This window comes from Ornithorhynchus anatinus, chromosome 4 (assembly GCF_004115215.2).
Source record: "Ornithorhynchus anatinus isolate Pmale09 chromosome 4, mOrnAna1.pri.v4, whole genome shotgun sequence".
NCBI classification, from domain to species: Eukaryota; Metazoa; Chordata; class Mammalia; order Monotremata; family Ornithorhynchidae; genus Ornithorhynchus; species Ornithorhynchus anatinus.
In genome coordinates, this window is record NC_041731.1 from 79288039 (window position 1) to 79315705 (window position 27667).

The window sequence follows — 27667 nt, forward strand, 5'->3', positions numbered from 1 at the left end:
CCCCACTTGTCTGCTGTGTGACTTGGGTCAAGTCACTTAACTTCTCTGCACCTCAGTTCCCTCATCTACAGAATGGGGATTCAATAGCTGTTCTCCCTCCTATTTAGATTGTTAGCTCCCCATGAGACCAGATTATCTTCTATCTACCCTAGCACTTAGTATAATGCTTGACACATAGTAAGCCCTTAACAAATACCATATTATCATCATTATCATTACAAGCTGTTTGAATAAGCCACAAAGTACAGTGTTGTGCATACCGTAAAAGCTCAATAAATACCACTGATGGACTGACCCACTGGATAAGCAGTAGCTGTAAAACCGAGAAATGATTCCACTGAACTAGGAAGTATGGGAAATGGTAAAGTGCATGGGGGAAGGAGGAGGGATCAATTTGAGAAAAGAGGGTAATCTTCCACAGGGGAGCAAGGGGGCAATTACGTTCCTGTCCTATGGTCACCATCAGACTGCCTCAGCTTCACGTAATAAATACCCAAAAATGACACCAGAGAGAAGTAGTTCCATCCGGGACCCCACTGCCAGCACCAAGGGGCAGCTTGGAGGAGAGAGAAATGAATTGTTGATGGGCAGTTGCTTTTTGAGTTTGAAGAAGCAGCACGGCCCAATGGATGGAACACGGGCCTGGGAGTCAAAAGGGCCTAAATTCTAATCCCAGCTCGACACTTGTCCTGCTGTGTGACCTTGGGAAAGTCACTTCATTTCTCTCTGCCTCGGTTGTCTCATTTGTAAAAAGGGGATTGAAACTGTGAGCCCCAAGGGGGACAGGGACCGTGTCCAACCAGATTCACTTGTACCCAAAAATTGCCTAGCAGAAAGTAAGAGCTTAATAAATACCACAATTACCATGGCTTAATGGAAAAAGCACGGGCTTGGGAGTCAGAGGTCGTGGGTTCAAATCCTGGCTCTGCTTCTTGTCTGCTGTGTAACCCTGGGCAGGCCGCTTAATTTCTCTGTGCCTCAGTGACCTCATCTGTAAATGGGGATTAAGACTGTAAGCCCCACATAGGACAATCTGATTACCTTGTATCTACCCCAGGACTTAGAACAGTGCTTGGCACATAGTAAGTGCTTAATAAATATCATAATTATTAATTACTACTTAGACTGTGTGCCCCAAGTGGGACAAAGACTGTGTCCAACCTGAATAACTTGTATATACCCAGTGCTCACAGCAGCTCTTGACACATAGTAAGCATTTAACAAATTAATAACAGTAAGCTCCCTAAAGGCAAGGACTCTCCCATAGACTTACTGTAATTTGAACACAGTAGGCAGTTAAATATTAGTGAGGATAACAATTGAATTGAATGCATCTTGCCCAGTTGCCTTAAAACAAATGGCTGGCACCGCAGGTATAATTACTGAAAACTGAGCAGAAAAATGTCTCAATTCTCTACATCAGGAGACCCTGCTCTGCCCTCCAGAGTTTCATAAAACATCTTTCAATGTATCCAATCGATCAGTCGTATCTACCGAGCGCTTACTGTGTGCAGGGCACTGTAATGAGTGCTTGGAAGAGTACAACACAACCTAACAGCCACGTCCCCTGTTCACAATAAACTTACTGCAGCTATTGTCTGGTCTAAGCATGGGGGACCTCACTTCTGGCTAGAATCAGTGGGCTTCCATATTTAAATAACAGGGAGAGTGCTTAATACCACGGAGAGAAAGATATACTTTAGATGAACTTTAATCGAGTATTTTCTGATCATGTTAAGGGTTGGTAAATGAGAAGGAAAATAAACGGCAGAGGGGAGAAGAGGGAAGAAACAAACAATGGATTAATTTCTATATGGTACTTTCAATTTCTTCAGAGTTCGTAAGTGGGCGGAAACCGCACAGAAATTCCACCATGCCTTCCTACATTCCCCTCCCGCCTCATCTAGGAACAAGATAAAAATCCTTCCCAAGGAGCATAAGCTACTTCAAGTCTCCTTCTCAAAGGAGTCTCATTCTCCAAGACTCAAAAAACACTCCCCTCCATCTGATTTTTTAGTAACAGAGGAAGATAAAAACCTGTACGGGAGCGCTGAAAGTGAAAGATGGGGATAAGAGGCAAGGCCTACAGGAGCCAAAACAAGCCCCAAAATTCCTAGTTCTTTATCTTTTTCTGGACGAGAGAGGAAATCAGATGATGACGCTACAGTTAGAGTTAGTGAAGCAGAATACCGGACACCATCAAGGTTGACTTTACAAAATGAGAATTAAAATGATGAGATGTAGAATGTGTTTTTAAAGTTAGCCATCTACATCAGATCTCATATCAGTAACAGACAGTGAACTTTCTGAATGAAATTCAAGACGAATGAATGAATGAATACATCACTTTTTCCAGACCAAATTTTAGAAATAGTTGATGCCATATTTTTATGAAATATGTCTGAGAATTTTATGTGAGAAAAGAAAATACCAGCCACACTGTTTCCCCTTCAAATCACGTTGGCTTCCATGCCTGTTTCCAACAACAGATGAGAGAAAAAAATCTCCAAAATGAAGTTCATCACATCAATTAGGATTTCACTTTTGGCATCTATCGCATCCACCCTTATGTTTACCAAAATGCACTTATGCTTTCTGTTCCAACATTTGAGACTACACCAAAGACAACAAACACCAAAGCAAAACCCCAAAATGAGAAAATAGCACTGCTTATGGGAACATGATTTACATGGGGGATTTAACCATGAGGCATTACTGAAAACATTAGTGTGTTCCATTTCCACTGCAACCAGCATTTGTTAAATGACAAACTATTAAACATGAAATGGCCTCTATGGATTGGGAAGTAAGGATAAGGAGAAACTATAGGAAAAAGCCAAATATATATACAGGAAAGTTGAAAATTCAAGGGACAACCAAAAAGATTCCAAAAATAATGACAAAGCCAAACCACTGTCCCCAAATGAGTAATGAATGCATCTTGCATTTAAATAACCCATCTTTCTTCCCAAAGGACTCATTTAACTTTTACAAACCTCAAAATTGAGCACCGCTTCACTCACCACAGGCAAAAATGAGGTGAAATGTCACAGCTACCTCACACCACAAGTCACAGTACGCAAAAATTTAGGACAGGAACTGAAAGACAGTGTGTCCAGTTAAGTCTGCAAAGAAGATGTCAGTAAAGTACAAATGCACAAACTTTAGTTTAGCCAGGCCAATTAGAATAACATTTGAGGTTGGATGAGGTCATGAAGCTCACTTGGCAGCATGCAAGATACCGTGGGCTTCTTTGTACAACACGGAGAAAGAAATACATTGATTTTCCCAATGTATAAAACATGGTCCGTGAAAACAAAGCATCACTAGTTGCGTAAAACGTCAACATGCACGAATCAATCAATAAGCTGCATTTATTGAGCTGTATGGCCTAGTGGAAAAATGGGCATTGGAGACAGAGGACTCGAGTTCTAATCTTGCCTTGCTACTTTTTTATATTTGTTAAGTGCTGGCTATATGCACCAGGCACTGTACTTAGCACTGGGGAGTAAATATAACTTAATCAGGTTGGAATCAATCCATGATCCACATGGGTCTCACAATGTTAATCACCATTTCACAGGTGAGATGACTGAGGTTCAGAGAAGTTAAGTGACTTTTCCAAGTTCACACAGGACAAAAGTGGCAGAACCGGTATCAGAAGCCAGGTCTTTCTGACTCCAGACACATGATCTATCCACTAGGCCACCTGAATGGCTTCTACCTGGGTGGCCTTGGGCAGGTCACTTAACTTCTTTGTGCCTCAGTTTCCCTGACTGGAGAATAGGGATTTAATACCTGTTCTTCCTCCTACTTGGACTGTGAGCACCATGTGGGACAGCGACTGTGTAAGACCAGATTAACTTGTATCTATCCCAGCACTTGACACATAGTAAGTGCTTAAAAAATACCATAATTGATTGAACACATTTTTAATGGTATTTGCTAAGCGCTTCCTGTGTGCCAGGCACCACATTAAGTGGAGCCAGTATTAGAATGCAGATCACCTGACCCTCAGGCCCATGCTCTCCAGTAGGCCACACTGCTTCTCAGCTTGGACTCGTAAGTTGTAATGCTATATACTAACCTTAACATGTGCTAAGCACTTTTTTTAATCATATTTGTTAAGGGCTATAGGCCAGACACTATACTAAGCACTAGGGTAGATACAAGCTAATCAGGATGGACACAGTTCATGTCCCACTTGGGGCTTGAAGTCTTAATCCCCATTTTACAGATAAGGTGACTGAGGCACAGAGAAATTGCATGACCCTGGGGAAGTCACTTGACAAGTAGCAGAGCCAAGATTAGAATCCAGGTTCTCTGATTCCAGGCCCGTGCTTTATTCACTAGGCCACATTAGATACCGTGTGCAGAGCATTGTACTAAGCACTTGGGAGAGTACAGTATGTCAGAGTTGGTAGACTTATTCCCTGCCCACAGGAGCTTATGGTCTACAGGGGAAAATAGATGTTAAAATAGATTACTGATAATGTACAAAAGCTCTGTGGGGCTGAGGGTGGGGTGAATAAACGGTAAAAATCCAAGTGAAAAGGGCAAGGCAGAAGGGAGAGGGAGTAGGGAAATGAGGGCTTAGGAAAGGAAGACCTTCCGGAGGAGATGTGATTTTAACAAGGCTTTGAAAGTGATCATCTGTCACATATGAAGGGGGAGGGAGTTCCAAGCCAGAGGCAGGACATGGACAAGGGGACAACAGTGAGATAGATGAGATCAAGGTATAGAGTAGATTGGTGTTAGAGGAGTGAATGAATTGGCTGGGTTTGTAGTAGGAAGTCAGTGAAGTAAGACAGGAGAGGGTGATGTGATTTAATGCTTTAAAGCCGATGGTAATGAGTCTCTGATGTGAAGGTGGATGGGAAACCTCTGGAGGTTCTCGAGGAGTGGGGAAACATGGACCAAATTTTTTTTTTTAAGAAAAATGATCCAGACAGCAGAGTCAAGTGTGGACTAGAGTGGGGAGAGACAGGAGGCAGGAGGTCAGCAAAGAGGCTGCTAACCGTAGTCAGAGTGGGATACAATAAGTGCTTGGATCAACATGGCTAGCAGTTTGGATGGAGAGGAAAGGGCAGATTTTAGTGAGGTTGTGAAGGTTCAACCAACAGCATTTGGTAACAGATTGAACTGGTGGGTTGAACGAGAGAGATGAGTTGAGGACAAGGCCAAGGTTATAGGCTTATAAGACAAGGAAAATGGTGGTGCTGCCTACAATGATGGGAAAAGTAAGGGGAAGAGACGGTTCAGGTGGGAAGATGAGGAGCTCTTTTTTGCACGTTAGACATCCAAGTAGAAATGTCCTGAACACAGGAGGAAACATGAGACTGCAGAGAAAGAGAGAAATCAGCACTAGAGTTGTAGATTTGGGAATCAACTATATAGAGACAGTAGTTGAAGCCATGGGAGCAAATGAGTTCTACAAGAGAGTGGATCTAGATGGAGAATAGAGGAGATCCTGAACTCAGCCTTGAGGGACCCCCACAGATAGAGGGTGGTACACAGAGGAGGAGACCACAAAAGAGACTGAGAACGAGCAGTCAGAGAGACCAGGAGAGGAGAGTGTCAGTAACGCCAAAGTTAATGTTTCCACGAGAAGAGAGTAGTCCAAAGTGTCTTCAGGTGCTAAAACGGTGAGGAGGATTAGGATGGAGAAGAGGCCGTTGGATTTGGCAAAAAGGAGAGGGTCGGTCCTGAAGGCAAAGTAGTGTCCTTGCCCAGCAAGTGTCAAAAATAGGGAAAATTCCCAGGAGACATAGCATATCTCTATCATGAGACACCTAATTCTCTTCTTCCATTATTGCAGCCCCACACCATCCCAGAAGAGAAGGCCCGGAGAGTCTCTTATGAGTCTCGTGAGTCTCTTCAGGCCCAAGACTCCTCCAGGAGAATCCCCCAGCAAAAGCGCTGGCTCTGATTCCTCTCCAGACACCCCAGTCAATTTCAAGCGGCGCATCGTCATGGAGATTCCTACTCCATCTAGGATCCCCCTATGTGAATTGAATGCCTACTCTCTCCAGAATCCACCCAAGTTTTCTAGAAACCTCATTCATTCAATCATATTTATTGAGCTCTCACTATGTGCAGAGCACTGTACTATGTGCTTGGGAAGTACAATTCAGCAATAGAGAGAGACCATCCCTGCCCACAATGGGCCTACAGTCTAGAAGGGGGGAGACAGACATCAAAACAAGTAAACAGGTATCAATTGCATCGAGATAAATAAATGGAATTACATTATGTGATCTATACACATCAAAACAAGTAAACAGGCATTAATGTAAATAGAATTTTAGATATGTACATGCATACACAAGGGCTGTGGGACAGGGAGGGAAGGATAGAGCAAAGGGAGCGAGTCGGGGCGATGGGGAAGGGGAGCTGAGGAAAAGGGGGACTTAGACTCCAGGCCATAAGCTAGTCTAGGCCAAACAGACCACTCCCTCACCCGTAATCATGGTTCCAACCTGGTCCACTCGGGGGACCCTGTCACTACCCAAGGCCAAAGGGGCCATACCACAGTATGGAAAATTAACTTCCCCACTCTACTAGCCCAGCCTTCACTCATGAACCCCTAACTGTGGCAAGGGCAGAGTGAGTATGTAAACACCACGGAGTGGTATATTTTGAATCACCATCTCATTCAAGACGAGCTAGACAGAGCAAAATAATTGCCCTCCCTGTCTCAACTCCCTCACAGAAGTGTCTCTCCTTCATAGTCCAGCTGCTGCCCATCCTCAAGCTTCTTACGTCCCCTTTGGTTTTAAAGGTGAAGAGAAGCAGCGATGACCAAATCCCCAAACTCTCCTCCCCAGCCCCATAGTGGCTGCCTCAGGGACAGGGAACGAGGGAACCCTCTAGACCGTGAGCTCGCTGTGGGCAGGCAATGCATCTATTTATTGCTATATCTTACTCTCCTAAGTGCTTAATACAGTGCTCCGCAAACAGTAACTGCTCAGTATATACAACTGAATTTGTAAATACAGCTCATACAACTGAATGAGCACAGCAGATCCAAAGGACAGTCCGGACCTGACGGAAAACGTCTGAAGCATCTTCACAGCTCCTGGAACTGAACTCAAGAGCAGCTGCTAAGGCTGAGAGGAACCTTCTTACAGAGCCAGCATCAGGCACCCTTCAAACAGGAAACTCACTCGGCTGTGACGGCCCGGTCGAGGGTTGGAGCTTCAGCAAAGTGGATTCGGCTAGTCTGAGTCACGGTTCTGGCGCGCATAGGAGAGGCGGGCAGACGGACCGATCGGGAACGCGTCTCTCTCATCTGTTTTTCAGAACTTGTGCCAGTTGAGCCCCTTCCGGACGCAGCTCTCAGCAGAGCTTTCGTCTTTCCAGCGTGCCACCCTGAGCAAACGATTGGGAACGGCACCAACCCACTTGTCTGCCATCCCCCAGCTGCTGCTGAATTTGATTTCCAGACCCACCGTAAGCAGCTTTGGACTGTCGCTGCGACCAGCTTAATTACACAGACGCCTCATCGGGTCACTTAAGGGTTACTCTTTGACTCGGTTTCCTGACTGATCAGATTGGGTTTTCCCCAGAAAGTACACTAGGCAGGCTTTAATTTTAGGAAATGAGTAGCAGAGTCATCTCCTATCTCCCCTCAGACAAACATCTCAAACACTCAAAAACAAAACAAAACAAAAAAAACAAGCCTATCCAAATTTTTGTCCAGTAGTTTTCCACTTTATCTCTCACAAGTGAGCCAAATGGTTAAAACTGTTCCATGTCTACTATCTTCTTCCTCAGAAAATGGTGAGACTAGGAATGGAGTAGGTCAGAAAAATTGTAAGCAGTTTCTTTCCACATTGTCTATCTTGGAAATCTTAAGTTGGAGTTAATGGGGCTCCAATTGCAACTAACAGAAGAATCTGGCTTTTTTTTTTAAAAAAATAGCATTTGTTAAGTGCTTTTACTATGTGCAAAGCACTGTTCTAAGCACTGGGGAGGTTGATCAGGCTCACAGTCTAAATCCCCATTTTACAGATGAGGGAACTGAGGCACAGAGAAGTTAGGTGACTTGCCCAAAGTCATACAACTGACAAGCAGCAGAGCTGGAATTTGAACCTATGACCTCCGACTCACAAGCCCGGGCTCTCTCCACTGAGCCATGCTGCTTCTCGTGGATTGCTGGATAGCCACAGAAACAAAGGCCCAGAGAGGTAAGAAAGGGGGAATTGAAAAGGATGGAGTTTCCCTTACTAAAAACAATATACCCTATAATGCTATAAGACAAATCATTCAAAGACTTAGCACATCCTGATATGGAAGTTGCCCAGGTAGACCTCATGAACCCTATAACTCTGTGCCAATAAAAACATTCACTTTAGCAAGAACCTAAAACATTAGCTGCAGAACACTCTACAAACTTTTGTTTTTGTTCTATTTTTGTTTCAGCTTTGAGGAACTTGTACAATAAACACAAGCAGGAACCAAATAAAAACACCAAAAAAAAAAAAGAAAGGCTGAAAGACAGTTACAGGTACCTTCATTCTCTGAAGCATGGCACTTCACCTTCAACACCAAATCAAAGGTCCTTTCTGGGTTTTCCCTGCAAAGAAAAAGAACTCAGTTACATTCATGTGGTAAGTTACATTAACATATAATTCTAGAAATCTGATGACCAGTCTTCATACAGGTCTACAATTAGTGTTCCTACTAGAGCAGAAATGATCAAACTTCTGTCCTGTGGTGAGTGAAAATGGAGGTGTGAGCTTCCATCCCATCATCCCTCCTTACAGGCTTCCCTATCTTTCTTTGTCTCCCCTGTAAGAGTCGAAACTTCTATGGCAAGAAGTTTCCTAGTGGATACAGCACAGGCCTGAGAGTCAGAAGGACCTGGGTTCTAATCCTGGTTCTGTCACTTGCCTGTTGTGTGACCCTGGGCAAGTCACTTCACTTCTCTGTACCTCAGCTACCTTTTCTTTAAAATGGGGATTAAGAGTGTGAGCCCAATGTAGGACATGGACTGTGTCCAACCTGATTACACTGTATCTACACCAGCATTTATTCATTCATTCAGTAGTATTTATTGAGCACTTACTATGTGCAGAGCACTGTACTAAGAGCTTGGAATGTACAAATCGGCAACAGATAGAGGCAGTCCCTGCCTATTGACAGATTTACAGTCTAAATCGTAATCTAATCTAATCGTTAGTACAGTGCCTGGCAAATAGTAAGCACTTAATGTCATTATTATAATTATGATCATTCTTGGCACAGAACAAGTTACTTCTTTATCCTACACCTCCCAAGTGCCTAGTACAGTACAATGCACTGAGTGGGTCAATCGTATTTATTGATTTTAGGAGTGTACAGTATAACAGTAAACAGGCACATTCCCTGCCCACAGTGAGCTTACAGTTTAGAGGGCTCGATAAATGTTACTCATGCTACTGTGATTAAATATATTTCCTTTCAATCTATGGTATTTACTGAACCCTTACTGTGGGCAAAAAGCCCCGTACTAAGCACTTGGAAGAGTACAATACAACAGAGCTGGTTGATACTATCCCTACCAACTGAGAGTTTACAGTCTAGAGAGGGGAGAAATTCATGAAAATTAAATTACCACTACATACATAAGTGTTGTAGAGTTGAGGGTTGGGTGAATATCAAGTGTTTAAAGAGTACAGATCCAAAGGCAGAGGGCTGCGAAAGGGAGAAGGAGTAGGGGGAAACAAGGGCCTAGACAGGTAAAGCCTCTTGGAGATGTGATTTGAATAACGTTCAAGCTGAGTTCCATTCAGAAGCAAATGCCAGCTTTAAACTCCTAGTGATGAAAAAGGTGTTCTTTTTCCAGCAAAACCAAAGGTCTGCCATCGGAAGATAAATAAGGACTGTGACAAAATGAGTTACTTTAAGACTAACCTGTCTCTCCCAACCTACCCACTAACTTTGACTAAGTTTGAAGCAGACCCTGTGGTATATGGGAGAGTCACAAAAACCAACCCGTGATAGATGTCAAACTCATTTCCTCCTTTTTGAAATAAGTGGCTAATACTGAGATCTCTTCATTTTATTTTGAAAAGATTTGCTTATTTTTGTTTGTGTTTCTTTCCCACCCTTCAAACTGCAGTGTTTACCTTAAATGTTAAACTTAAATAATCAACATGCAAACTGAAAAAGTTTTCCCACGAATACCACACTCCCTTAGAATCAGCTCTTTTAGGTCCCCTAAAAAGATGAAAACATTCAAAAGGGCGCTCGGCGGACCAAAAAAAAATCACATTAATATTTCGTATTTATATCATTCCAACAAACACAATGATGGCGACTGTTCAGATCAATACGGGCTGATGTGGAATTGAATGATGAAGAAAAAAAGAATCCATCCGGGACAAATGCTAGCATCTCTGTAAAAGAGATGAAGGCGCGGAATGTGTGTGCTAATTCTGTTGTCTTGTACCCACCCGAGCACTCGGTACAGCGCTCAACACACAGTAAGCTCTTAATAAATACTATTGATTGATTAACTCAAACTTTTTGGGCTCGATTGCTGGAAGGGCCCAGGGGGAGTCCTGGTAGCCAGCCAGGGGCAGGCAGAGATGCTTGCAGGGGTAGGGAAAAAGGCAGGGAGGAGGGGCAGGGGCAGAGGCAGTGGGGAGGGCAGGGGCAGAGGCAGGAGCAGGGGCAGGATGGAAGGCAGGGGCAGGGTGGTGGGCAGGGTGGAAGGCAGGAGCAGGGGCAGGGTGGTGGGCAGGGTGGAAGGCAGGGGCAAGGTGGAAGGCAGGGGCAGGGTGGAAGGCAGGGGCAGGGTGGAGGGGCAGGGGCAGGGTGGAGGGGCAGGGGCAGGGAGGAAGGCAGGGGCAGGGTGGAAGGCAGGGGCAGGGTGGAAGGCAGGGGCAGGGTGGAAGGCAGGGGCAGGGTGGAAGGCAGAAGCAGGGTGGAAGGCAGAAGCAGGGTGGAAGGCAGGGGCAGTGAAAAGGGCCGGGCGGGGGGGTGGGGGGAAGGGGCAGAGAAAGAGACGGGGGAAGGGCAGGATCAGGTGAAAGGGCAGAGGCAGGGGGATGGGCAGGTGCAGGGGCAGGGGGAGGGGGGCGGGCGGCGGGAGGAAGATGGGAAAGGAGCGTGCGATTGTCAGAGGAAGGGCTGACACTGGTGCCCTGCCGTCCCCGGGGATGGAAGCCCCCCGCCCCCTAGCCGCCCCTCCCGGGGGCCTGGCCGCCGGGAGCCACCCGGCCCGGGGGCACAGGGCCGGAGGAGGCACAGGACGCTGCCCCTGCCCCTGCCCCGGGAGGCCGAGGCGGCTGCGGAGGCCTAGCCGGGCCCGCCCAACCTCCCCTGGCCCTCGCCCACCGCCCGCCCGCACTCACTTGGTCCTGCAGTCCATGGTGGCATGCCGGGCCGGGCCGGGCCGAGCCGGGCCGGGGGTGGCAGCCTGGCAGGCAGGCTGGCAGGCAGGCTGGCAGGCAGGCAGGCAGGCTGGAGGCCTCCCCCTCCCTCCTTCTCAGCCGCGGGCAAGCGCGGGCATAGCCCCCCGACCCCTGACCCCAGGACCGGCCGGCTCTGCCCGCCGTCACCTCGGGGCCTGGCGGGCCGGGCCGGGCCGTGCCAGGCTGGGCCGTGCCAGGCCGGGTGTCCCCCCCCACCCCACCCCCAGCCCCTGCTCCTCCTCCTCCTCCTCCTCCTCCTCCGCCTCCACCTTCTGCAAACCAGGAAGTGCCGCGGGAAAGGACCGGAGCCGGCGCGGGGGAGGGGACACCGACCCACCGCCTGGCTCAGGGTGCGAACCTCCCTCTGCGGGTCCCTTCGTTCAGTCGTCCGTATGGAGAGCTGCGGGCAGAGCACTGGGCTGAAAATGTTGGCATTTGTTAAGCGCTGACTATGTGCAGAGCGCTGGGGGAGATACGGGGTCATCGGGTTGTCCCACGTGAGCCTCACGTTAATCCCCATTTTCCAGATGAGGGAACTGAGGCCCAGAGAAGTGACTTGACCACAGGCACCCAGCTGACAAGTGGCAGAGAGGGGATTCGAACCCGTGACCTCTGACTCCCAAGGCCGGGCTCTTTCCACTGAGCCACGCTGCTAAAGGACAATGGGGCAAAAGAGGGAGACCAGGCCTGCCCGACGAGGGGCTCACGGTCTGGAAGGGGGAGGCAGACCACAAAACAAGTTGACAGGCATCAAAAGCATCAAAATAAATAAATAGAATCATAGATATAGGGACATAGATACACTCTGTGTGTGTCTGAGGGTGTCAGAGTGTGTGTCTAAGTGTGAGTGTCTGAATGTGTGTGTCCATTCATTCAGTGGTATTTATTGAGTGCTTACTGTGTGCAGAGCATTGTACTAAGAGCTCGGAATAAACAATTCGGCAACAGATATCATCCCTGCGGTCTAAATGGGAGAGACAGACAGCAAAACAAAGCTAGTAGTCAGGCATCAATACCATCAAAATAGATAAATAGAATTATGGATATATACACATATATACACTCAGTGTGTGCTTGAGTGTGTGTGTCAGTTCGTTCATTCACTCATTCCATGGTATTTGAGCACTTACTGTGTGCAGAGCACTGTTCTAAGCACTTGGAATGTACAATTTGGCAACAGATAGAGACAATCCCTACCCAACAATGGGTTCACAGCCTAAAAGGGGGAGACAAACAACAAAACAAAACCAGTAGTCAGTCATCAATACCATCAAAATAAACAGAATCGTAGATATAAACACACAAATACACTGTGTGTGTGTGTGTGTCTGAGTGTGTTTGTCAGTGTGTGTGCACATGCTCAAGTGTGAGTAGGACATGCCCCACTCTCCTGGCGGTGCCAGGGGGACACCCATGGACCCCAGCCTCCCGGCCCCCGTGTACACCGAGCTGCAGCCTCAGGGTACATGGGACCCCCCCCCCCCCCGCTTACCCCCAATCCGGCCACGCCCCGGGATGCGCTCATTATGGCACAGGAATGTATCTGTTTGGGATTATACTCTCCCAAGTGCTTAGTACAGTGTCTTGCACCCAGTGATTACTCAATAAATAATAATAATAATAATGGTATTTGTTAAGTGCTTACTATGTGCCAAGCACTGTTCTAAGAGCGGGGCAGATACAAGCTCATCAGGTTGTCCCAAGGGGGACTCACAGTCTTCATCCTCATTTGACAGAGGAGGTCACTGAGGCACAGAGAAGTGAAGTGACTTGCCCAAGGTCACATAGCAGACAAGTGGAGGAGTCGGAATTAGAACCCACGACCTCTGACTCCCAAGCCTGTGCTCTCTCCAATAAGCCATTGAATAAATGAATGAATGTTGGAAGGCAGACCCACAGGCCCATTCCCCGCTGCCGCTTCTCTGGCCGGCGTCAAATGCCAGGGTAGCCACCGTCTGTTAGCCCTTGTGGACCTCCAAGTCAACCACCTCCTGCAGTCTGAGGGAACTTCCCCAGCCCCCACCTCGGATCCGGAAAATCAGCCACTGGCCAAGGATTTATTGGATGCCCTCGGGGTGCAGAGCACAGCCCCGGAATGGAAGCTTCGAGGACTTATTTTTATGTTAAATACCCCTCGAGTTTACAGTCTTAAAGGAGACCCGAGGCAAACAATGATGCATCCGGTCCAATCAATGGCATTTACTGAGCACATACTATGTGCACATCACTGTACTAAGCGCTTGGGAGAGTACAACAGAATTAGTCGCATTCCCCACCCATAAGGACGCTACACTCTCGGTCAGTACACATTATACTGTACTTTCCCAATACAGTATACAGTGCTCTGCACATGGAAAGCAGTCAGTAAATACAAATGAATGACTGATATGTGAATGCAACATAACGATAATGAATTTTGAGTGTGCCCTACACTTTTTTCCTGTTTTTGCACTAATTATTCCTTTCTGTCCTCATAACATTCCTGTGAGGCAGAGGCGGCTGCTATTATCCCTGTTTTACAGATGAAAAGTCTGAGTCCCAGAGAAGTAATTACAAGAATGAACTGAAGGGAATAACCCCCTGCCTCCACCTCCTCCGATTCGATTCTTGACTGCCTGCAATCTAGCTTCCATCCCCTTTACTCCGCAGAAATGGCCCCCTCTGAAGGTCAATGACTTTCTTCTTACCAGATCCAATATCCTCTACTTTATCCTGACCATCCTCAATCTCTCAGCAGCATTCAACCTTGTGGATCACTCCCTTCTCTCGAAAACATTATTTAGCCTTGGGCTTTACTAACATTGTCCTTTCCTAGTTCTCCCTCTCTCTGGCAGCTCATTCTCTGACTCTTTCCGGAGCTCTTCCTCTGCCCCTCTGCCCTCCAGCCCCTAACTGTGGGTGTCCCTCAAGGCTCAGTTCTGAGTTCCCTTCTATTGTCCATCCACACCCACTCCCTTGGAGAACTCATTCACTCCCACAGCTTCAACTACCATCTCTGTGCAGATGATTCCCAAACCTACCTCTTCAGCTCTGACCTCTTTCCTCCTCTGTAGTTTCACATTTCCTCCTGCCTTCAGGACATCTCTACTTGGGTATTCCTGCCACCACCTCAAAGTTAACCTGCTCAAAACAGAATTCCTCATCTCCTGACCCTTTTCCTCCTGTTGTCTTTCCCATATTTCAGACAGCAGCACCTCATCCTCTCTGTCTCACAAGCCAATAACCTTGGCATTAACCTTGATTCATCTCTCTTTCCACCTGCACATTCAGTCTGTCACCAAATCCTGTTGGTTCTACCTCTATTCCTTTCTCTCCATCCAAAATACTACCACACTGATGCAAGCTCTTCTTTGTCACCTCTGCACTTGAGTCTGTTCCCCTTTAGTATTTGATATCCCCCCCCTTTCCCTCGCCCCACAGTACCTATCCATCTGTAATTTATTTTCATGTGTACCTCCCCCTCTATTCTGTAACCTCTCTATGGAGAGAGATCATCTATTCCTACTACTTTGCATTGTATCTTCCAAGCTTAGTATAATTGCTGTGCACACAGTAAGCACTCAGTATATACCACTGATGGATTATCATACCCCGCCTTGACTCCTCACTGGCCTCCCTGCCTTCTGTATTTCCCTTCTCCGGTCCAGACTTCAACTCTGCTGCCTAGATCAGTTCTTCTAAAAAATTATTCAGTTCACTTCTCCCCACACCTCACAAACCTTCAGTGGTTATCCATCCACTATCATACCAAACAGAAACTTCTTACCATCTGCTTTAAGGCACTAAATCAGCTCTCCCCCTCCTACGTTTACCTCACTGATCATCATCATCATCAATAGTATTTATTAAGCGCTTAATGTAGAGCACTGCACTAAGTGTATATAACTTGGAAGAGTATAGCACAACAGAATTAGTAGACCCATTCCACGCCCACAACAAGCTTACACTCTAAAGGGAGAGACAGACATCAAAATGAAGAAATAACTTATATAGTGTACATAAGGGCTGTGGGGCAAATATCAAATCCCCAAAGGCCACAGATCCAAGTCCATAGATGACACTGACAGGAGTGGGAGCTGGAGAAAAAGAGGGCTTGATTAGGGAAGGCCTCTTGGACCTTAATAAGGCTTTAAAGATGGGGAGAGTGGCAGTCTGGCATATTTGGAAGGAGAAGGCATTCCAGGCTAGAGGGAAGATGTGGGAAAGGGGTCAGCAGCGAGATAGATGAGATGGGGACACAGGGAGTAAGCTGGTATTAGAGGAGCAAAGTGTACTGCAAAGTGGACAGTAGTAAGGGATCAGTGAGGTGAGGTAGGGAGTATGTCTGACCTAATTGACCCGTGCCTACCCCACTGCTGAGAACAGTTTTTGACACATAGTAAGCACTTACATACCATAAATTGCCAATTGCTTTAAATTCAATCGTCAGGAGCTTCTATTTGATAACTACTGTTGTATCAAACAGTATTTGATTCAATTGAACACTGAATGAATGGGCAGCCCCTGGAGGTTTGTGGGGAGACACTGACGGAATGTTTTTTAAAAAAGTGATCTGTGCAGCAGAGTGAATTATTGACTGGCAGGGAGGTCAGCAAGAAGGCAGATGCAGTAGTCAAGGCAGGATAGGGTAAGTGCTTGGATCAGCATGGTAGTGGTTTGGATGGAGAGGAAAAGACAGGTTTTAGCAGTTTTATGAATGTAGAACTGAAAGGATTCCATGACAGATTGAATATGTAGGTTGGATGAGAGATGAATCGAGGTCAATATTAAGGTTTATGGAGTTGTGAGATAGGGAGGATAGTGGTATTGCTTACAGGGATGAGAAAGACTGGCAGGGAGGACAGGGCTTGGATGGAAAGGTGAGTTGTTCCATTTTGGGCATGTTTAGTTTGAGGTGTCAATATCACATCCAGATAGGGATATCCTAAAAGCAGGAGGAAATGTGGGACTGCAGAAAAGGAGAGAGGTCAGGGCCAGAGATGAAGATTTGGGAATCATCTGCATAAAGATGGTAGATGAATCCATGGGAGCGAATGAGTTCTCCAAGGGAGTGGGTGTAGGTGGAGAATAGAAGGGGATCCAGATCTGAGCCTTAAGGGGGTCCCCACTATCGGCGAGTGGGGAGGCAGAAAAACAGCTCACAGAAAAAGAGACTGAGGAGTAGTCAGAGAGATAGGAGAACTAAGAGATGTCAGCGAAGCCAAGGTTAGATGAAGTTTCAAGGAGAAGGGGGTGGCCCATAGTGTCAAAGGCCACCAAGTGGTTGAGGAGGATTAGGATAGAATTGACAGATTTGGTGAGAAGGTCATCAATTACCTTAGGGCTGTTTCTGGGTATTGAAGGAAGCAACTGACCTACTACAGTCGAGCCCACATAGAGCAGCAGCATGGATTAGTGGAAAGAGCACGGACTTGCGAGTCAGAAGACATGGGTTCAAATACTGGTTCCGCCGCTTGTATGCTGTGTGATCTTGGGCAAGCCACTTAAGTTCTCTATGGCTCAGTTACCTCATCTGTAAAATGGGGATTAAAAGCGTGAGCCCCACGTGGGACAACCTGATTATCTTTTATCTACCCCAGAGAAGCAAGTGTGGCTCGGTGGAAAGAGCACGGGCTTGGGAGTCAGAGGTCATGAGTTCGAATCCCCGCTCTGCCACTTGTCAGCTGTGTGTCTGTGGGCAAGTCACTTCACTTCTCTGTGCCTCAGTTCCCTCATCTGTAAAATGGGGATTAAGACTGTGAGCCTCACATGGGACAACCTGATTGCCCTGTATCTACCCCAGCGTTTAGAACAGTGCTGTGCACATAGTAAGCGCTTAACGAATACCAACATTACCCCAGAGCTTAGAACAGTGCTTGGCACATAAGCCCTTAAATACCATAACAATAATAATAATAATTCTCCACTATTCTAATGCCAACCTTCTCACCATACCTCCATCTCATCTATCTTGCCACTGACCCCTCTCTCACTTTTTCCCCTCAGGTCTGGAATTCCTTTGCAGCAGACCACCACTCTCCCCACCTTCAAAGATCTTCCGAAATCATACCTCCTCCAAGATGAATTCCCTGAATAAACCTTCACTTCCTCTATTTTCTCTCCTTCCTGTATCAATTGATATATAACAAAATGAATTATACTGCTAGACCTAGTGCCTAACTTCACACCAAAAAAAATGTAAAAACACGGGTGTTACGGTTCTGACTACAAAATTTTAAATGTCAAGGCACTATTTGTATCAGATGGAGGGATAGTCCCTGGAGAGATCTGACTCAAAGCAGTCATTCTGAGATCCGGAAACAAGGAGGAAGGACCGGCCGCAGTAGATGAGCTCAAGGGGAGAAACCTGAACTGCTGGAACTGGGATTCTAGAGGGTTTGCTTTCACTGGGCCGATTGTGGGAATTGGAGAAAATCCCTCTTCCGCAGTTTGAACGCCCACTTAATCCTGGGCTCGATCCAGGAAGGCCTCTACTCTGTGGAGCCTCTGGGCTTCCTTCAAAGGGAGAAAGATCTGTACAACTCCTAGATTTCCCTGTGATCATTCCCAGAGCCCTGACATTTCAAATTTGAAGAAAGAAAAGCCACTATCATAATGCTGCTGGTGGAGCGAGTCAAAGGTAAGGTGTTCTGTGCTCCTCCTCCAGAGTCTACACCTCAAAACATGTGGGGTCACCCAACTCCCCTGCTAGTCTGAGGGATATGATGTCATATGGATGCCATTCTGGAGAGGTGTGCCCAATTCCACATAAACCCAGCATGTTTCTCTGGGTGTCCTGACCCTCTGAAACTGTGTCAGACTTGCTACTCTCCCCCTTCAGGCCTGCGGGGTTTAGGGTCACCTGAATAAGCAAAAAGTCCTGCAAGCTGCAGGATCCTAAAAGATGACAAGGTAAATCGGTAGGACCTGAGAAGCCGCATGGCCTAATGGATAGACCACGGGCTTTGGTTCTAACCCCAGCTTTCCCATTTGTCTGCTGTGTGACCTTGGACAAGTCCCTTCACTTTTCTGTGCCTCAGTTACCTTATCTGTAAAAGGGGGATTAAGACTATGAGGCCCATGTGGAACATGAATTATATCCAACCTGATCATCTTGTATCTATCCCAGGGCTTAGTATAGTGCCTGGCACATAGTAAGCACTTAACACATGCCTTACAGAAATAAAATAAAATCTGGAGCCAACTAAGAGACAAGGAGCCCCATGTTCTAGGACTCCAGAGGGAGTAAGGCTGCAGCAGCTAAGAGTAGAATTGGAAACAGGACTTGCCCAGAGAAGACAGCAGACTGAGTGGATGGGAGTGGGCAGAGCCAGATGGAGGCCCCAATCTTAATTGACAGCCATTAATGCTGAAGATCAGGCCTCCCCACAGGAAGTAATGGCCAGAACAAAACCCCAAAACCCAGAAGAGGAAGCCAAAAGAGACTGGGAACTGGACACTACTTGACTTTAATTATGAACTACATGCTCAAATGTGAAGAGGGAACAGGGAACAAGTCGGCCAACTTGGTTGTACCAAACTCTCCCGAGAGGTTAGTACAGTCCTCTACACACAGGAAGCGATCAATAAATACCACTGAGGATGATCACTTCTGCACTTGGATCTGTATGTACTCTTTGAGCACTTGATAGTCTTCTCAACCACAGCCCCATAGCATTTATTTACTACTCCTGTACTATCCTCTCTGTAATTTATTTTAATGCCTCTCTCTTTAGCTACATCATAAGCTTTAGATTGTAAACTCCTTAAGGGGAAGGGTTGTGTGTCAAGCACTCAGTACAGTGCAGAGCACACAGTGTAAAACACTCAATAAATACCTTTATTGACTGAATGAACCAATTCACTGTGCCTCATTCCCATTAGAGAAGCATCGTGGCTCAGTGGAAAGAGCACGGGCTTGGGAGTCAGAGATCGTAGATTTTAATCCCGGTTCCGCCACTTGTGAGCTGTGTGACTTTGGGCAAGTCACTTCACTTCTCTGGGCCTCAGTGACCTCATCTGTAAAATGGGGATTAAGATTGAGAGCCTCACGTGGGACAGCCTGATGACCCTGTATCTGCACCACCATATTTCCTATCTCACAAGCCCTTAATCTTGGCATTACCCTTGACTCCTCTCTCTCATTCCTTGCTGAACTCCCAACCTCCTGCCTCTCCCCATATTTCACTCCGCTGCCCAGATCATCTTTCTACAGAAACGTTCAGGATATGTTACTCCCCTCCTCAAAAATCTCCAGTGGTTGACTATCCACCTCCGTATCAAACAAAAACTCCTCACCATTGGCTTTAAAGCACTCCATCACCTTGTCTCTTTCCTACAGCCCAGCCCACACACTTCCCTCTTACTCTCCATCCAAACTGTTACCACAATAATATGATCACTCACCCTATCTCTCCTGGGTTACTGCATCAGCCTCCTTGCTGACTTCCCTGCCTCCTGTCTCTCCCCACTCCAGTTCATACTTCACTCTGTTGCGCTGATCGTTTTCCTACAAAAGTGTTCAGGCTATGCTTCCCCACTCTTCTAGAAAACTCCAGAGATTGGCTATCCACAACCACAGCAAACAAAAGCTACTCTCCATTACCTTTAAATCACTCAGCCACCTCGCTACTCTCCTACTACAACCCAGCCCTCGCAGTTCGCTCCTCTAATGCTAACCCTTTCACTGTACCTCAACCTCATCTACCTCGCCACTGACCTCTCACCCACGTCCTGCCTCTGGCCTGGAACGCTCTCCCTCCTCAAATCTGACAGACATTGACTTCCCCTGCTTTCAAAGCCTTACTGAAGGCACATCTTTTCCAAGAGGCCTTTCTTAACTAAGCCCTTCTTTCCTCTTCTCCCACTTGATTCTACGTCACCTTGATTTTCTCCCTTTATTCATCCCCACAACACTAAGGTACATACCTGTAATTTATTAATTTATATTAATGTCTCTCTCTTCCTCTAAATTTTAAGATCACTGTGGGCAGGGAATGTGTCTTATATTGTTAAATTATACTCTCCCAAACGCTTAGTACAGTGCTCTGCACACAGTAAGTGCTCAATAAATACAGTTGAATGAACAAAAATACTCACAAGAACACTTAGTCCTTTTGTATTTATCTTATAAACACAATTATTTATTTGTAATTTATTTCAAGAGTCTGTCTCTCCTACTATATTGTAAACTCCTTTTGGCCAGGGTCCATGTGAATACTGATTCTGTTGTACTATCTCAAACTTTTACTGTAGTGTCCTGCACATAGTAGGGGCTCAATAAATGCCATTGATTGGGGCACAAATTTTTCTGGCAATGTGTCTACACAGTGTCATATGGATATTCAGGGAACTTCATATTCCTACACACATGTAATTCATTCAATAGTATTTCATTCAATAGTATTTATTGAGCGCTTACTATGTGCAGAGCACTGTACTAAGCGCTTGGGATGAACAAGTCGGCAACAGATAGAGACATGTAATATATGTAATCCTTGGGCATTTCCGAATGTATATCTAGAGTATGCTGGCTGAGGATAGGGATTGCTTATATCTGTAATGTGTTTATTAAATCTGTAATTTGTGTATATTGATGTCTGTCCCCCGGCCCCCCATCTAGACTGAGCTCTCTGTGGGCAGAGAATGTGTCTGCTTATTGTTCTATTGTACTCTCCCAAGTGCTTAGTACGGTGTTCTGCACACAGTAAGCACTCAGTAAATACAATTAAATGAATGAATTTGGGATCTAGATTCTCTATTAAGTGGTGTTAATCTCTTGTGTTCATCTACCTGAAAATGATGGCAACAATTGATTGACTGATATTAAAATGAAGTCAGAAAGAACACTAACCAGCCCACCTCTTCTGTCCACCTTCCACACCTTCCACCTGTTCACCGCAGAGGAAGTGGTGGATCATATAACTGTAAGGAAGCCAACGCAGGAATGTGTCTACCAATTCTATTATACTGTACTCTCCCAACTGCTTAGTATAGTGGTCTGTGCACTGTAGAAGCTCAATAAATACCGTAGATTGATGGGTAAGAGTCAGAGTGCCTACCAATTCTGTTATATTGTACTCTCCCAAGCACTTAGTACAGTGCTCTGCACACAGTAAGCACTCAATAAATACAGAGGCCTTCCCAGACTGAGCTCCCCTTCTCCATCTACTCCCTCTACCGCCCCCCCTTCACCTCTCCGCAGCTAAACCCTCTTTTCCCCCCCATTTCCCTCTGCTCCTCCCCCTCTCCCTTCCCATCCCCTCAACACTGTACTTGTCCGCTCAACTGTATATATCTTCATATTTTGTTAATGAAATGTACATCGCCTTGATTCTATATATTTGTTATTGTTTTAATGAGATGTTCATCCCCTCGATTCTATTTATTGCTATTGTTCTTGTCCGTCCGTCTCCCCCGATTAGACTGTAAGCCCGTCAAAGGGCAGGGGCTGTCTCTATCTGTTACCGATTTGTACATTCCAAGCGCTTAGTACAGTGCTCTGCACATAGTAAGCGCTCAATAAATCCTACTGAATGAATGAATGAAAATACGTAAGATTGATTGATTCAGACCCATACCTTATCCAGTGTAGGATTCTCTCTCCAACAGACACACCAAAGGGATGCTTTGAGGAACAGTATGAGGGCTATCCTAGAGTGTAAGCTCCTTGACTGCAGGGATCGTGGCTATTTACTCTATTTTCCCCCTTCAAAGAACTTAATGGACTCATTCATTCAATCACATTTATAGAGCATTTACCATGTGCAAAGCATTATACTAAGCGCTTAGGAGGGTACAACACAACAACAAACAGACATATTTCCTGTCCACAATGAGCTTACTGTACATAGAGTCCCTGGCACTAAGCTCTCAATACATACCACTGATGGATGGATTACCCTCCTCGATGTCCCTTGATACTCACTTTTGAACATCTAGAAAATCCAGTGGAAAAAGCCTTTCCCTGGGAATAAGGAGACCTGGGAACAAGTCCCGGTTCTTCCTGGCTAAAGGGGGAAAAGGGCCCCCATTTGCTTTGTCATGCATCATCCCCCTCACACACCCCCCAGCACCCAATACCAGTTGCTCCCCGTGCCCCACCAGAAACATGACTGTCAGGGACGAAAGTGTGTGAGTGATGTTCCACAAACCACTAGCACAGATGAATCGATTCCTTTGTCCAGCTTTAATCACCATTTTAAAGATGAGGCAACAGAGGCACAGAGAAGTTAAGTAACTTGCCCAAGGTGACCCAGCAGGTAAATGGTAAAGCTGGGATTAGAACCCAGGTTCTCTTACTCCCAGGCTTGTGCTCTTTCCACTAGGCCATGCTGCTTTTCCATCTCCTCCTTTCAACTTTCTTATCAGGTTGAGGAGTGAGCATGAGTGAAGTTACACAAACCACCAGCACAATGAATCAATTCTTTTGCTCATGTTGGAATTCTGGAAACCTCAGGAATGAGACGCAGCCATCTTTCCTGACAAGAGACTCCAACAGCATGCCAAATGCCACCAGAAGATCTTCCAAGGGAAACCTTGTCTGTAGCCTTTTTTCCTCCATATATCTATTCCATATTTCTTATGTAAACTCCTTGAAAGCAGGGATCACTGGGTCTAGCAGGAGGCATATAAGAAGCAGCATGGCATAGTGTTGGGAAGGGATTATCTCTATTTGTTGCTGAATTGTACTTTCTAAGAACTAAGTACAGTGCTCTGCACATAGGAAGTGCTCAATAAATACAACTGAATGAATGGAAGGATAGAGCACATGCCTGGGAGTCAGAAGATCATGGGTTCTAATTCCAATTCCTCCATTTGTCTGCTGTGTGACCTTGGACAAGTCATTTCACTTCTCTGGGCCTCAGTTTACCTCCTCTGTAAAATGGAGATTGAGACTATGAGCCCCAGGTGGGACAGGAACTGTGTCCAACTCCATTTATTTGTACCCACCCCAGTGCTTAGTATAGTACCTGGCACATAGTAAGTGCTTAACAAATACCACATTTATTATTATTATTGCCAACTCAATGTGTACGGTATTGTCACAAGCACCTAGTGCAATCAGCTCTATTCTATTCAACTCCGTCAAGTGCTTAGTACAGTGCTTTGCACACAGTAAGTCCTCAATAAGCACCATAGATTGTCAGTTGACAAAAGCAGGGAAATGCTAGAAGGAAAAGGCCTGTCATGAATGGTAGCTTTCCCCTCTCCTGTGTCTCTGAATAAATCCTGCTAATCTCTTCTCCACCACATTCCTGTAATTGCATCTCTGGGCCCCAGTCTCTCAACTGTAAAATGGGGATCATATTCCTTTAACTCCTACAAGGTAGTCTTTCCGATGCAAGCTATAGGAGAGAGAATGAAAACTTCAGAGTTAAATACATCTTCTAGACTGTAAGCCTAGTGTGGACAGGGTTTGCTGATGGTACTTTCCAAATGCACAGTACAGTACTCTGCACATAGTAAGCGCTCAATAAATACCATTGAATGAATGAATATATGTCTCCGTTGCTGACACAATTTGTAACTTTGGTCAAGAGACAACCTCCTTTTTCAGTTCCCTCATGTATATAATGGAATGGTTAATTTCTGTCTCACAAAGGTGTGGCATGCTCAGATGATTCTGAAGGATTACGTGATCTTTTGAAGAAAGAGTTATCCATTCCGCAGGTATAGTTCAACATGGTAATTAGTGCGCAGACCAAATTAAGTCTTTCCTAATTTGCCTCATTTTTCCATTAGACGCTTCCAGGCTTCAGAACCCTGGAAATTTAGTTTTTGCTCCGTGAAGTACAAGCCACTTCCTCTACACATGTGACTGAATTTCTGGAACTTCTCCTTTCATTATTAATTATACCATCACTGTGGTAAATAGAATGGTGCTTTTTAACCCCATATCAGCATTTTTTATTCTAGAGGAAAGCATTAATATTGTAAAGAAATATTCACTGAATTAAAACATCAGCTAGTTTCCCTGCCTCCCAGCTCTCCCCTCTTTAGTGTAACCTACGCTTCAGCTGCCCAGATCACTTCCCTAAAATGCTGTTCAGAACAGATGACTGTCCAAAGACTACCCACTTCTTTTCTCTTCTTTACGATCCATCCCCTTTTACCTCTTAAAAACTTCTGCCCTGATCCTCCTCCCCTCCCTCATGGCCTCTTTCAGTGAGGCAGCATGGCTTAATGGAAAGAGCATGGGATCAGGAGTCAGGGGTCGTGGGTTCTAATCCTGGCTCTGCCATTTGTCAGCTGTAACTTTGGGCAAGTCACAACTTCTCTATGCCTCAGTTACCTCATCTGTAAAACGGGGATTAAGACTGTGAGCCCCACGTGGGACAACCTGATCACCTTGTATCTCCCCCAGCACTTAGAACAGTGCTTGGCACACTAAGTGCTGAACAAATACCATCATTATTATCATTGCACTTTCTCCTTAAACTATAAGTATGCTGTGGGCAGGGAATGTGTCTATTTATTGTATTGTACTCTCCCAAGTGCTTAGTGCAATGTTCTGCATGTAGTAAGTGCTCAATAATTACAGTTGACTGACTGATGGCTCATTTCTTTTGGAATTCAACAGACTCAGGTCACCCTTATACTAAAAAGCCTTCTCTCCCCCTTCCAGCCTTTGCACCATCTCCTCACTGTTCATTCATTCAATCATATTTATTAAGTGCTTACTGTGTTAAAGTACAATTCAGCAGTAGAGACAATCCCTGCCCATACCAGGTTTACAGTCTAGAGGTGGGGAGACAAGATATCCAAACAAGTGAACAGGCAACAATATACATATATACATAAGTTATTGGGGGGGTGCGGGGAGAGGGAAGGGAAAAGCAAAGGCAGCGAGTTGAGGTGACAAGAAAGGGAGGGGGAGCTGAGGAAAAGGGGGCTTAGTCTGGGAAGGCCTGTTGGAGATGTATCTTCAGTAGGGCTTTGTAGGGGGGAAGAGTGATTATGGGGGCAGATGAGGAAGGAGGGCATTCCAAGCCAGAGGTAGGAGGGGGCCGGGGTCGACGGCAAGAAACGTAAGATTGAGGCGCAGTGAGAATGTTCGCACTAGAGGAGCAGTATGCAGGCTGGGATGTAGAAGGAAAAAAGGGAGGTGAGGTAAGAAAGGGCAAGATGATAGAGAGCTTTGAAGCCAATACTGAGGAGTTTTTGTTTGACACAGAGGTTGATAGGCAACCACTGGAGATTTTTGAGGAGGGGGGTGACATGCAGAGAACATTTCTGTAGAAAGATAATCTGGGCAGCAGAGTGAAGTATGGACTGAAGTGGGGAGAGGAAGGAAGTTGGGAGGTGAGAAAGGAGGCTGATGAAGTAATCCATTCGGTTAGGATGAGTGATTGTTTTAACATGGTAGCGGTTTGGATGGAGAGGAAAGGGCAGTTCTTGGCGATGTTGTGAAGGTGAGACCGGCAGGATTTGGTGACGGAATGAGAGAGTGGAGTCGAGGATGACACCAAGGTTGCGGGCTTGTGAGATGGGAAGGATGGTTGTGTTTTCCATGTGATGGGAAAGTTCAGGAGAGGACAGGGTTTGGGAAGGAAGATAAGGAGCTCTGTCTTGGACAAGTTGAGTTTTAGGTGGCAGGAGGACATCAAGATAGAGATGTCCTGAAGGCAGGAAGAGATGTGATTGAATGAATATATATTATATAGTAGTTTATACTATACTCACTATACTCAGCATCTCATCAGCTCACATGGCTCCAGATTTTCCCTCTAGTGTACTCTCAATTTTTTGTCTTGCTAGCCCCAACTTCTTTCATTCATTCTATGATCTCATATTTCTTCCTGCCTCTGGGACATCGCCACATGGATATTTTGCCCCCACCTTAAACTCAACGTATTAAAAACTGAACACTTCACCTTCAATCTCAAATCAACATTTTTATAGTATTTGTTTAATGTTTATTATGGTCAGGCACTGTACTAAGTACAGGGGTAGATACAAGATAACCAGGTTGGAAAACAGTACATGTCCCACTAGGGGCTTACAGTCTTAATCCCCATTTTCAGATGACATTAACAGTCACAGAGAAGTTAGGTGACTCACCCAAGGTCACACAGCAGACAAATGGCAGAGCTGGGCTTAGAACCTAGGTTCTCTGACTTCCAAGTCTGTGCTCTTTCCACTGTGCCAAGCTGCTTCTCCAGCTCCTCTTTCAACTTACTTATATCAAGTTAACAATGCCAACATCCTCCCTGTCTCTTAAGTTGTCATTCCTGGTATCATCCTTGACTCCTGCCTACCTTTCTCCCCTCATATGTCTCTGAGTAAATCCTCCTAATTTCTTCTTCACCATGTTCCTGTAGTTACTCAGTAGTTATTCATTTATTCCATCATATTTATTGAGCATTTACTGTGTGCAGAGCACTGTACTAAGCACTTGGGAAGTACAGTTCAGCAACAAACAGAGACAATCCCTGTCTACAACGAGCTCATAATCTAGAAGGGGGCCCTGGGTAATTATCTGTCAGATTTGAGGAGTGAGAGTTTAACATAGTAAGTGCTAAAGAATATTACAATCACTATTATTACTGTAGTTGTGTATGCACATTTTGACTGAATTCATCTATGTTTGCCTTGAGTGTCCTTTTGAATGATAAACTCCTTGAGGACAGGGTATGCTGCATTTTTAAAATAAGTTCTCCAACCTGATTTGCTTGTATCCACCTCAACGCTTAGTAAAGTGCCTAGAACATATTCATTCATTTATTCTCATTTTTGTATTTATTGAATGCTTACTGTGTGCAGAACACTAATAATAATAATGATAATGATGTTGGTATTTGTTAAGCGCTTACTATGTGCAAAGCACTGTTCTAAGCGCTGGGGGGATACAAGGAGATCAGGTTGTCCCTCATGGGGCTCAAAGTCTTCATCCCCATTTTACAGATGAGGTCACTGACGGTGAGAGAAGTGACTTGCCCAAAGTCACAAAGCTGACAAATGGTGGAGCCGGGATTAGAACTCATGACCTCTGACTCCCAAGCCCATGTTCTTTTCACTGACCCACACTGCTTCTCTGAGCCACGCTGCATCTCTACCAAGCGCTTGGAAAAACACAACAATAAACAATGACATTCCCTGCCCAAAATGAGCATAGAGTCTGGAGGGGGTGGAGAGAGACATCAATACAAATAAAATTACAGATCCGTACATAAGTGCTGTACATAAGTGCTGGGAAGCTGGGAGGTGGGGGAAGAGAAAAGGGAGCAAGTCAGAGAGATGCAGAAGTGGGTGGGAGATGAGGAAAAGTGGTTCTTAGTCTGAGA

At 45.6% G+C, this 27667-nt stretch overlaps 1 protein-coding gene across 3 annotated transcripts in view; it reads right to left on the reverse strand.

The window, feature by feature from the left end:
• Window positions 1–11579, reverse strand: part of DENND1B (DENN domain containing 1B) — a 302717-nt gene extending 291138 nt beyond the window's left edge. For 2 of the 3 annotated variants that reach the window (XM_029062649.2, XM_029062648.2), the window contains exons 1-2: window positions 11343–11578; window positions 8514–8578 (exon numbers count right to left, since the gene is read on the reverse strand). In XM_029062649.2, the coding sequence (XP_028918482.1) occupies window positions 8514–8578; window positions 11343–11359 (82 nt within the window). In that variant the 5' untranslated portion in view covers window positions 11360–11578. Of the gene's footprint in view, window positions 1–8513; window positions 8579–11342 lie in introns of all 3 variants that reach the window. The other variant, XM_029062651.2, reaches the window with a different exon arrangement.
• Window positions 11580–27667: the final 16088 nt, after the last annotated feature.